The sequence below is a fragment of the Apteryx mantelli genome, chromosome 3 (genome assembly GCF_036417845.1).
Source record: "Apteryx mantelli isolate bAptMan1 chromosome 3, bAptMan1.hap1, whole genome shotgun sequence".
In the NCBI taxonomy this organism is placed as follows: domain Eukaryota; kingdom Metazoa; phylum Chordata; class Aves; order Apterygiformes; family Apterygidae; genus Apteryx; species Apteryx mantelli.
The window spans coordinates 79,840,235-79,852,972 of record NC_089980.1 but is presented as its reverse complement, the minus strand read 5'-3'; the positions used below and the strand labels follow the sequence as shown (position 1 = coordinate 79,852,972).

At 48.8% G+C, this 12,738-nt stretch overlaps 1 protein-coding gene across 1 annotated transcript; it reads left to right on the top strand.

The window, feature by feature from the left end:
• The first annotated feature begins 2,011 nt into the window (after nucleotides 1-2,011).
• Nucleotides 2,012-12,266, top strand: HEY2 (hes related family bHLH transcription factor with YRPW motif 2). Its single transcript, XM_067294790.1, has 5 exons — nucleotides 2,012-2,167; nucleotides 3,325-3,403; nucleotides 3,505-3,588; nucleotides 6,235-6,316; nucleotides 11,506-12,266. Exons 1-5 carry the CDS (start codon nucleotides 2,085-2,087, stop codon nucleotides 12,183-12,185), a joined length of 1,008 nt encoding a protein of 335 aa, XP_067150891.1. The 5' UTR covers nucleotides 2,012-2,084; the 3' UTR covers nucleotides 12,186-12,266.
• The last annotated feature ends 472 nt before the right edge of the window (nucleotides 12,267-12,738 follow it).

Below are 12,738 nucleotides of genomic sequence, written 5' to 3'. Positions count from 1 at the left end.
TCCCGAAAGGCCCTAATACGTTTTTCAGCTTTTTTTTTTTTTTTTGGTCTGATACCTTCAAGGGGTCCATTGTGGGGAAGGTGTCCCCGGGAACTGCCTTTGTCTTTCCTGCGGGTTCTCGCTTCTGTTGTGTCTAAGCAGCCGCGAAGTTTTTAGTAATTCTGCAAACATGGGCACGAAAAGGATGTCCCGGTAGGGCAATGAGGCATGAAATCCCGCTGTTCCTTTACATAGTAGCAACATCCACATGAAAGAGCAAACACCCAACATGCCACCAAAAAAAATTGCATATATGGAGAGTATTAGTGGGAAGAAAGAAAAAAAAAGCTGGCGCGGATTTCTCTTTCAACATCGTCCTTTCTCGCACGCACACCCACAAACAAACAAAACCACCTGTACCTTCAGCAGAATTTAGCCGAGTGGAAAACTGACTCATTGGCATCCTCGGATGCTAAATATAAGGCAGATCGCGGCAGCCCGGGCAAACGCAGGGGGCACCGCGCGTGGGCGGCGGCTGCGGCTTGCGGGAGGGAGCCGGGCGAGGAGCGGGCTCTCTCCCGCCGCGGGCAGGGGCCCCTGCGGCCTCCGACGGGCAGAGGCGGCCCCGCGGGGAGCAAGCACGGCCTGCTCCGCGGCGCAGAGCCGGGGGACCCGCGGAGCCGACGGCACCCGATGCGGTCCCGGCCCGATGCCGCGGGAAGGGCCGCGGGCAGGATCCTCGCCTTTCTTCGTTTGGCGGCCACTGCGGCTTTCCCCGTCCCGGCAATTGCTGCGGCCTCCGAGGAGGGCGGCTCTGGCCCCCCCATGCGGGTCCCTCCCGGGCGGCGGCAGCCGCGGCGCCCGCAGCCCGGGCGGCCGGTCCCTCTCGGCCGCTGCGGTGCCCAGCCGCCGCCCGCGCCTCGCCCCGCCGGCTGTCTGCCAAAGCCCGGCTGCAAATGCTCCCGGCTGCTCAGTGCCTGCCCCGAGAGCCACGGCAACCTGGCGGTGCCCGGTCCGCTTGCAGCCCCGCAGCGCGCCGCTTGCCCCGGCCCCGCTCCGCCAGCGTCCCGGGAGCGGGGGCTGAAGAAAAGTATCTTAGAAAGGTAGCGGGGGGGGGGGTAAGTCATCGAAGTTTAAAGACACCGATCAAATTTCTGAGGAGATACCTCGAATATATTTTGTCAGGAATCCGAAATCAGAGAGCACAAAACAAACAGAAGGGGAAAAAAATCCCCAAACAGAAGCAAAACATAACCCGCCTGTTATAGGTCCGCCGGTAACTGAGCCTCTGAGCTTCCTCCAAATCCTTTCCAACCATGATTATTTCCATACTTGGCTTCTACCACCGCCAGGTGCCCGGGACCCGCCGGGTGCCCCATGGGCGCGCAGCCCCCGGGTCGGGCGAAGCGGGAGCCCCACCGCTCGCAGGGGCGGGCGGGGGGGGGGGGGCCACCACCCCCCTTCCCGGGGGGACGGGAGCCTCAGACCCGCGCCCGATGCCTGCAGGGCAGCCGCAGCCCGACGGCGGCTTTGCAGGACGGGGAGGGGTGGGGGGGCTGACCCAGGTCCAGGAGCAGCAAAGCGCCCCCCCAAATACCGCGATCGGAGAGCGGGGCAGCTTCCCCCCGCGGCGCTCCTACCCTGCCACCTCGAACAAGATTTTTTTTTTCTCTCCTTTTAGAGGGCGACCCCCCCTTGGCCGTCCCCGAGCCCGGGACACCCGGCCCGGGGAGTGCTGCCGTGGCCGCGCCGAGGGGGGGGAACCTGCCCCGCTCCGCTCCCCGCCGGCCCCGGCGCCAGCCCGCACGCAGATGCCCAGGGCGGCCGCGGCCCCCCGCGGGGCGGCTGCCCGCGCCCCCGCGCCGCTCCGCGCCTCCCCGGCGGGCGGCCCCCCCGCCCGCCGTCACCCCCGACGGGGCGGGCCCTGCCGGGGGCGGGCCGTCGGGCTTGAGGCTGAGCCGCGGCGTGGGAAAGCGCCTCAGAGAGGGCTTGCTGTGCTGGCTGTGCGGAGCCGTGCTGCAGCCCCCCCGGATTTATTTATCTCTCTGCCCCCCACCATCGCTCCCCCCTCCCGGCTATCGACTGCGCCGCGTCCTCTGCCCGCAATGAAGCGACCCTGCGAGGAAACTACCTCAGACAGCGACATGGACGAGACTATAGACGTGGGGAGCGAGAATAACTACTCGGGGTAAGTGGTGTCCCCCCCCCCCCCCGACTCCCCGGGGCTGTTTCTCCGCGGGCGGCGGCGGAGGTGGGGCGAGCCCGGGGGGGCCCCCGCGGCCGCGGAGCGGAGGGCCCGGGCCGCGGCCCCGCTCCGCGGCAAGTTTTTGCCCCTCTGCAGGGCGACGCGACCCTCGTGCGCGGCCCCGCGCGGCCCCGCTGCGCGGCTCCGAGCGCCGGCGCAGCCGCCGCGCTGCGGTGCGGCAGCCCCGCTAAACGTGCTGCTTGCAACCGCATCTTCACAAAAAATAGCCCGCGATCGGGCTGAGCACGCGGAATAAATCAGCACCGGTAGGAAACAGCCTCTGGAAAGTAAGCGGTGATCCCGTAGCTGAATGGCAGCTGCGGCAAACACTGCCTGTAAGCTGAGAGTGAGATTTCGTGTTTGCTGAAGGAGGGCTGGGTGCAAGCTCCGCCGGGACAGCACTGGCTTTGAAAGCTGATCTTGCCTATTTAGAGGCACACGTCCCAGAGCCCAGTCTTGTCCACATCAGTGGACAAATCAGTATCAAAAGCTACTGTATTATTTGCTCGCTCGTAATAAAGTAAAAGTGTTTTCGTGCTTGCGGGTAGTATAGTTCCAAAGTAGATTTAATTTTTTTTTCCTGACACTGGACTATGGAACAGATTTACACTGGGTAACAGACTTTTTACTTATTTGAGTGTAAATTGGCTATTGCAGTGATGGGCAGGGATGTTAAAACCTGGCAGGCCAGGCAGAGATTGTGACATTATATGTATATGAATACATATAATTACCATTGCTGTTACCATGCATAAATAATTGACATTTTTTGGACTCAATTTTTTAGACCGTTTTTCAGAGACATTTCATAGGCATATATGTGATGAAAGCTAAATCAGCTGAGCTGGACAGTGAACTGCCTTCAGAAAGGGTCCTTAATTTTCAGTAGAGTAGTCTGTCAATTCAAAATGTATGTTGGGGCAATCAAAAGTGAATCGTCTCTCTCTTGATATCAAAAGTGCTGTGCAATGCAAAGCACATCTTCCAAGCATTTAAGACAGCAACAGAATTACTTTGACTACTTAATGTGGTGACCTAAGGTATCTTCAAAGAGCAGTGTCAAGTTATGCAACACCTGACATACTTTTATTGTTTCACAGGCAAAGTAACAGTTCTGTGATTCGATCAAATTCCCCAACAACAACATCTCAGATTATGGCCAGAAAGAAAAGGAGAGGGGTACGTTCTGTTTATTTTCCCGTGTGACAGTTTGCATGTGTGCTGTGATTTTGGCCTTCAACACTTTTTATAAACTTAATATGTTTTGTTTTTGGGAATAGATTATAGAGAAAAGGCGCCGTGATCGTATAAATAACAGTTTATCTGAGCTGAGGCGGCTTGTGCCAACTGCCTTTGAAAAACAAGTAAGCCCTTTTTTTCTTTTTTTTCTTTTTTTTTAATACTGTATCTCATCTGGCAATGTTAGTTCTCTTGTATAGCTCATTAAAATAATATTGTATGTGTCCTGATCTGGCACAAAGCAGGCATTTCAATAAAATGCTTTGTTGTGGCAAAACTATTAGAAACATAATTCATCATAAAGCTGAAAAACATTTTCATTCTTTGGCTTGTTTTTCCCTTAAGGGTAACAGTGTTCATGTTGTCTCTGTTCTTTCGATGAATTCCAGTAGTGGTTTTGTTTAAAAATGTGCTTTGCTCCATATTAGAAAAAAAAAACCAACAAACCTGTATGCCAATTATCCTTCTATCTAAATATAACCTTCTTTGTCCCTTCTTTAAGGAACCTTTATTTTTTAATTTCAGTTGTGCACTCAGCAGTCCAGTGTCCTAAAAAAGAGACTAGATGGTCTAGATTATTCAAGTTTTTAAATGACTTTTTAGGAACAGTGCATTAGGAGTGGGATTAGGCCCGTATACCATGAGCTAGGGTAGTTAGCGGTACTTTCAAAGACTTTCAGTGAGAAAGTATTCAATGGGAAGGCTGGAAGGATCCAACTGACTTCAGTGAACTTTGGTTCAGCTCCGTAGTCATGAAATCACAGACCAAAAGCTTAGAATGCAACTGCGCTATAAAAAGTGTATCGTGCTTATGCCATTTAATTTAATTAATTTATTTATTTTTTCACACCTTGATTTTTATTCCTTGGATTTTGCTTCAATACTTAACATTGTTCCTGTTTTACTGAATATATTTGAAGGTTGTCAGTAAGTTTCAATAAAAGGAACCTGAAAATAAAGAACCCGATTTCCTTGTAATTAAAAGCAAAAAAGAGAAAGTAAACTTTAAGACCAGGCCTGTGAGACGCTGAATTTCTGTGGTATCCAAGAGTGTCTAGCACCATACAGTATTGGGCCTGTTACATCCCTGGTTTGAACTGAAGGTAAACAAAAAGGAATTTTAAGCATGGTAATTATGGTCAAAGCATCACTTTTGTCACCTGCAATACACTTTTAATAACTAGTAGCCATAACTGTGCCATTTCATAGGTTCAGACAAAATGGAACGGCAGTGGTATTTTCAGCTAGATGAGATAGAGGCAAGAGACAACAGTTGTTTGTCCCATTTTATTGTTTATTTCTTGAAAACCACAAACATTATAAAACAAGTCCTGCAAAGCCCTTGGAAATTACCCAGCAACATGCAGTTTTTAGCTATTAGTCACTCTCACTGAGACAGCTTGTACTGTGTCTATGGAAAAGATTGAGAATGAGAAAAGTGCAGGATGTAATTGCATGTAAAATGCAAAATTCTACCCAAAAATTCACAAGCGCGGCAAAATTCATACGATGAGACACTGAAAGCAGTAACTGAATTTTAAAAAATATATTTATGTAAAAATGAGCATGTAGTGTATTTCGTTCAAGAAACCCCACTGTTTTTCTGTAATATGCCAAGGACAAAGTTTTTTTCAGCTCCTTGACATTCGGGTCCCTGAAGTTTCCAAGTTGGAGGTTTAGTTTCAGTTCCGCCTCTGCTCCCTCCTTCCCCCAAATCACAGCTCTGCTCTCCAGGATCCCATCATGGGGATTAAAGATTGTGGAGCAGAGCTGCGGAGGAGTGTATAACTCTTACCTTATTTGCAAGCGTGCCACCTGGGCAAAGCCAGCTGAGGTTTCAGAGCTGCTGACATTGGTGATAACTAAGAGCAGGATTTGGCTCGCAGGCTGCAATCCTCCAGTGGCCCACGTCTGCACGGCTCTGAGGAGGCTATTTTAACTGATGCCAACAGATTATCTCTTTCATTGGAATAATATATTGGTGTTCAATTCAGTCATTTGGGCATGCTCCATATATTCAAGGAAATGCTGCCACACAAAATAATTTTATTTACAGATTAATACTGCTTTCAGACTTGCATTTAATACTTTTCGAGCACCTATAGCACAGTGAGCCGGCCTCAGTAATGGAAGATGCTTACTGATGGAAGAGCTAACCTTTTTCTTTTCACAGTGTTTAGCTTCATATCGCTGCAAACTAGGCCTCTCAAGAATTTGAAAAAGTGTGGACTGTGTGATTGTTTTTTCAGTAGAGAATGAGAATACAATATCCAGCAGCCAAATGACATGTCAAAAATTAATGAGCTATTAAGAAACAGGAATACTTTTCCGTATGTGTCCACAGGGACACCTACCGGTAAAAGCAGAAAACAATGTTGAGGAAGGGTCTTTATCAATATCCGCACAGACCTGCCATGCCATGGTTCCACTTTTGTTTGGTTGTCTGTTTGTTTAAGGGGAAGTTGCTGAAAGTTACGTATTTATTTCATTTCATGAAGATGTTGTATCTGCGCAAACTTCAAGGCCAGAGTTACTCTGAGCTATAGCCTTAATAAAGCAAAATTGTTGTGCTGATGCATCTATCACCAGACACGGACAGCATCAGTCCTTAGACAAAGTCTGGGATGCAGATGCTCACGGAAGAATTAAACTGAGAAAGTCCTAGCAGTAGGGGAAATTGAAACCATAAGGTTGATCTCCATGGCAAGTATAGCAAATTAAAGCTTCTACCACTTGTAAGCCTTTATTTATACAAGTCTCTTATCTCAAAGGGATCTGCCAAATTAGAAAAAGCGGAAATACTGCAAATGACAGTGGATCATCTGAAGATGCTTCAGGCGACTGGAGGTAAAGGTAAGGAGCCGATGGTTACTTTTCTCATATTTGGGGTAATCTCCGCAAAAAGTGCTTTGACGAGCTGTGATAGGCGTTTCCAGATTAGAGGAGTGGAAATCAATGCTAATGGCAGGATTGAACTCGTGGGAAAGAACTACTGGGACAAAAGAAGCACTTGACCCTGGGCTTGTGTTTGCTTTCATAACACTGTGGGAGTAAAGGCTTCATTCACAGGCAGCCCAGTCAGAGATTTGTTTGGGGTTTCCAAAGAGCACTGAAATCTGCACAGGGAGACAAAACAAATACACAAACACCAAACATAAACAGGAGGTTTGCGGCAACAATTGTGTAGCACAAAACCAACGTTAAAACTCATTATACGTCAGCTATACCAAAGTAAGTGGATGCAGAGGAACTTTCAATATTGTTTATGTATTTTCTTTGTTTTGGAAAAACTTTAAAATGCAAGATTAGACTGTCTCATTCGCCAGAACAAAATCCAGTCTTGTTATATGCAACTCTAGGTATCAGATAAAATAGACGGGTGGACTGAGCAGTGCACTCTGCACCCGTATTTACATGCTGTAGTTGCATGTCCGTTCTTCCTTATTAGTCAGTCCTGGAGTGACGCAGGGGCTGCACTAGCTGACCCATTAGATCAGCCGACTGCCGTGCATCCTGCGTGCCTCACTTGTGCAAGCTGACAGTCCCAAGGCTGGAGGCCAAATGATTTCAGCCACCCACGAGGTATTTTGTGTAGTCATGATTTCAGAACGTATTTTGAGTGAAAAACTTGCTAGCTTTCTGTAAGCGCAGTCTGATGTCCTGTGTCATTAGCCTTGATTACCTGTACAGTTCAAATTGTTGTCGTGCAAACAACCGATTTTTCACTGCCCCGTTATGCCACATGGGAGGCTGCCGCTGCTTTTTCTCTTTCCTTTCCTTCTTTTTTTTTAAAAAACTCAAACATTTATAGCCCGTGACTGAATTACTGCATCTCTCTGTACCTTGCAGTGATTATAGAAGTTAATTTGTAATTAGCGTATACTTATCAACAAATAGATACAGGAAAGCATGTAGAAGGCTGGTGTTCTGTTATTTTTTAAAATTAATACACAGCTGATTTGCATATATTCTAGATGTTAAGAGGCCTTTGCTAGGAGTCCACTGAAACTTAATATTTATGGGCAGTTTATGCTATCAGAGGAGAAAGCAATTCTATTGGCTTTCGTCTAACAGACACACTTCTTGATTCCTAAGAAAATATGCAAAATTAAATCTAAAAAAATACATTTTTATATTAGCACATACAGGAAGAAACTTCATTTAAAGAATAGTAATTAGTTGGTAAAGCTAAGCCCTTGAAAGTTATGAAATTTACAGAGCTTGTGCAATTCTAATTCAGATCCTCTTGCGTGTGCGTGTGATGGTGCCGTCTTTCGTTGCATGATTGCATACTGGTTTTCCACAAGGTCTGTCTCGTTTGGTGCACAGGATGAACAGTGGTCAAATACCTAGGAAAGTGGTTATTATTTCTTTCTATCTTAGCTGTCCGATGTGTAGCTCTGTTGCCCCTTTCTGATCCCTGATTTATGCCATGGTTCTGCATCATTTCACTTAAGGCTTCAGCAGCTCCCACTCCTGATGCTGGTACTGAACAATACTGCTCTTGGTAGGGCCAGGAGATGAACCCAATCAGAGGCCTCATCTGATTTAAGTGACCCTCTTCTCCCTGTCTCCTCACCCAGAAAGGTGTGCACAGGGGGTTATTTTACACCTGGGTCTGACCCAGTGGCCCACAGGCCGTTCTGCTAGCCCAGCTATTGGGGTCGCAGATGCATGCGGCTGAGATAGGAGCTGCTGGCCTGAGAGAGGCGTCTGCAGGGCCACCGCCGCCAGCAGCAGTTGGACAAACAGGATTTTGTCAGCAGTGCCAGTCTAAGCGGACGCATTCTTCCTTGGCCACTCGTTCCTGCCTTCATGCCTCTCCCGGCACTCGGCTGACACAGGCATTTCTGTGGTTGCCCGAGGGTGGGGCTGGGGAAGGAAGAAGGTGCAGGGAGAGGTGATGCCTGCTCATACCAGCTCAAGCGTACTGCTGCCAGTTGGGTAACCACAGCCCCTCGTTTGACGCCCTTCAGAGCCCTATTTATTACTCCATGGTCCGTAGTGGGTGGCACATCAAAAATAACACCCAAGAGTTTCACAAATACACTTGCTTTATCTTCTCCTGACCCAGAGATAAGAGTAATCTCACTGTACAGATTAAGGAACTTAAAAAAAAAAAAAAAAAGTCTTGCAAATTAGTATCGGGCAGAGTTTAAATCTGCATTTCCTGCTTGTTTAATGTTTTACTTTGCAACCTAAGTACCAGCTTTTAGAAACAAATTCCTAGGGTATTTTTAAGGCAGGCATGTCTTTTATTTGCAAGCTATTCCCGCTTCATAACTCACCTGAGCCAGAAACTTCCTTGGATCAGCAAAAAAGGAGCCCCATAATTTTAGGCTATGGACAAAAGCTATTGTCTTAGAAGGGAGAAATGGGTGCCGATAGCCCTATACACCTCGATGCTGAAATCTGGGGAGAGCTTGTTCTCTTCCCTTTCTTGCAGAAACTGAGGACATCCCGTGCAGGGGAGGGCCAGCAGCTAGGAAAGCCGGGGGAGGAATATGCAGCTCTGTAGCATGCTCAAGTCGAGGCGAGTATGGCAGAAGAAAGGCCAGTGTGGCGCCGTGTCCTTCTCTGGACTGTTCTTAGAGCCGTGGCAGCAGGCAACCTACCTGTTTCTGAAGGCCTCCATGGAGCACATGCTTCTGCTGCCCTGGCGCAGGTGCGGGCAATGGTCTTTGGTTGACATGGAGTTATTATTTTGGCCTGGGGCCAGCGCTTTTTGCTGACAGTGCAAGCAAGCAAAGAGAAGGAGTAATCTGGCGACAGCAAGTAGCTCTCGCTGCAACCTTGGTATAGTTTTACTGCATCTTGGCGGCGAAGTATACTCGGGTGATTGACACCTGGGTCAGTCTCAGCACAGTTGTCAGTAACCAGCTGGAGGATTTTCAGCTTTAGAGTGGCTTAGCCTGTGTCCTGGCTGCCGAGGAGGTGGGTTGTTGGTACAGCTGAGCAGCACCCAAGAATTTCCACTCTCTGCAAAACTCCAGCGCATGAGCGTGTGCAGGGGGGAAAGCACTTGTCTATTGGAAAGAAACACAGTCATTTTCAAATCTCCCGCGGAAGGGAGAAACCTGGAAAAGATAGCCATCAAAATTGTAGCAAAATGGAGCCTGGGAACCCCAGCTCTCATCCCATCCCGACATCATGTCTCAGCCACCTCGTAGAAGACTGGCAAGGAAGGAGTGAGGATGGTCAGGGCATTGGGACTTTTTGCCATAGGGGCAGGAGCTTAAACTCAGGGAAAATTGGAGACAATGACATCTCCCACATTTCCAGTTCTGTGCAAGGGAAGGCTCACTGGAAAAGCTGGGAAGCCCTGGCTTGAGTGGAGCACTCTCAGGACGCCAAAGTTCACTGAGACGTGGCCAGGAGCCGAGTCCTCGCCGGAGCTGGGACTTGGGTTTTTGGCTTTGCGTCAGGCTGGCTGAAGTCCCGGAAAGTCCCGGAGTCTCTAGCACTGCGGCTCGCTTCATGCCAAGCTGTCAGGCAACTAAGCAGGTATCTTATTAACTTGCCACAGATTTCCTGCCTGTTTTTTATCAGAAGTTCACTCAAACCAATACAGTCTCACAGACCGTTTGGTTGCAGTGGATCTGACAGGAAAAAGTTGCAAGGAATCAGTGCTTTCTGACAAAAATCCTTGACCAGTTCTGCTCACCAGTCTGGTAACCGAGTGATGGTTTCTCTTGGGTTTCGTGTTACAGCGTCAAATGAGCAAGGTGGCCTACAACAAAAGCACCATCAGAATTTGACAAGAGGCCATATGTGGCAGACAAGGGATTTCAGGCAACGTCTATAAATGTGCCCAAGTTAATTCCAGTATATGGCAGACAGGGGCTTGGGGCAACATCTATAAATATGCCCAAGTTAATTCTGTAATGAGGATAAGTGCAGCAATAGAAAGGCTCTTTTCTAGCTTGAAAATTGATAAATGTAAAAACAGCCATCTAAACTGGTAGAATTTTTCAAAAAGACTTAGGTATTTTTAATGCCAGAAAGTGCAAGGGTTAAATATAAGTATTGCTGCTGGAATCCTCTATAATAAAAGGACTTGTTCTATGTATGTTAACAAACATCACAGTCACACATACTTAAATATTTTCACTGAAATCAAGTGGAAAAAACACCATGCTAACTTGAGAATGAATAGGACATTATTGTCTAAGGAGACTACCTTTAAACTAAAGTGGAGTAGGTTTTTGTAGTTGAAGAGCCATGGCTTGAACACTAGGTTCGATGCTAACCCCTTTTGGAAAGCAAGTATCTTTTCATGTGCATTTAATAATACTTTTTTTTTTTCCAAATGCTTTTTTGTCCCACGCCTGTGGAGCTCCAATTGCTGTTTGCTGAAATACCTCATGGGCCGTATGACTGTCAGTCTTCCATCTCCAAATTAGCAATGGCATTACATAAAACGTTTTCTCAGTAAAGCTTTTTATTGTGTGTGTGCAGAGTCATGGCAAGATGTTTTCAGTTTGTAGTTAAATAACACCGTATGTCCTACTGTCTTAATGACTCTACAAAGTAGATGAGACCCCAGCAGCATTTATAACAACCATCTCAAAGCGCCGAGAAGTAGATTTTAAGAGTGTTATTATGAATGAAAGTGTAGGGAAGAAAAGGCAGCATAGTATGTGCAAGCTGTCTAATCTTCAGCCTATTTCTTGTGTATAAATGTGTGTGTATAAATGTCTCATTCTCACACGCACACACACGCGGGGTCTATACTACACTGCAAAAGCTTGCTGAGGAATTTCAGGAGAGGCATCATATAGCTTTTTGAAGACTCTTGAGTACTTATGGTCTTAATTCTTTTCATTTGTATACTGTTTGCAAAAACAACTGTAGCCTATTGCATTACAGGAATGGTCACACAAATCATTTACAGATCGGAGAACAAACTTTTCTCGCTGCAAATTTTAACCCATAAATGGAAGATCCAGTGGCTGAGCGAGGATCGGCTTAGCTGGGTGCCGCCTAACGTGGGCTGAGAAGTCAGCTCGATGCTCAATGCATCTTTTGCCCTCCCCTTGCAGGTTATTTTGACGCTCATTCGCTGGCCATGGATTTCATGAGCATTGGTTTCCGGGAGTGCTTGACTGAAGTGGCAAGGTACCTGACCTCGGTGGAAGGCCTTGACACGTCCGACCCGCTGCGCGTGAGACTCGTCTCTCACCTGAGCACCTGCGCCTCTCAGCGGGAAGCTGCTGCCATGACCTCCTCCATGGCCCAACACCACCACCCGTTGCACCCGCACCACTGGACGGCCGCCTTCCACCACCTGCCGGCCGCGCTTCTGCAGCAGAGCGGACTTCACTCCTCGGAGGCGGCCCCGTGCAGACTCTCCTCCGAGGTGCCCCCGCACGGCTCGGCCCTCCTCACGGCCACCTTCGCCCACGCCGATGCCGCGCTCCGGGTGCCCGCCGCCGGCAGCGTCGCTCCCTGCGTCCCACCTCTCTCTACCTCTCTCTTGTCCCTCTCGGCTACTGTTCACGCCGCCGCCGCAGCAGCCACGGCAGCCGCCCAGAGCTTCCCCCTGTCCTTCACGGGAGCCTTCCCCATGCTGCCCCCCAGCGCTGCTGCCGCTGCCGTGGCAGCCGCCACGGCCATCACCCCGCCACTAGCCGTGGCCGCAACGTCCAGTCCGCCGCAGACCGGCAGCGGAGGGAATAGCAAACCTTACCGGCCCTGGGGGACTGAAGTCGGAGCTTTCTAAGGCCCCCCTGCCCCCTCCCACCCACTTCTGGCTCCCTCCTGTCCCCAAGCACACGTGCGCACGCGCAAACACACACACGCACACACGCACACGCGTGCGCCTCTGTTGGACCGCGCGCGTCTGAGTGTCCTCCCTGTTCAGCCAAGGGCCGCGTGCCCACACATAGCCTTACAGATGCCCAGAAGCCGGTCAAGGAGCGGTGGAGCTAGTCCCACCTCAAACATCAAAGAGGACACGGGTGATATATTTGTCTCGGTTTGTTTTGCTTAAGGCACCTTGAGGGAGCAACAGTGGCTTTCAGCAACATCTTGCCCATACCAGCATTTAGAAGCTTCCTGGGAAATATGTAGACACTAGAACTAATAATTCTCCAGCTATGCATCTTTATTTGGCAGAGAGGTGAGGGGTGCTACCTACCAAGTCTCCTGAGGCTAGACAAAAAGTTTGAGTTGCATAAGTGCCTGACATTTAAAAAATAATTTAAAAAAACCCTATATATATGTGTGTGTTCTGCTAAAACAAATAACATTGCACAGGTATGGAAATGATATAG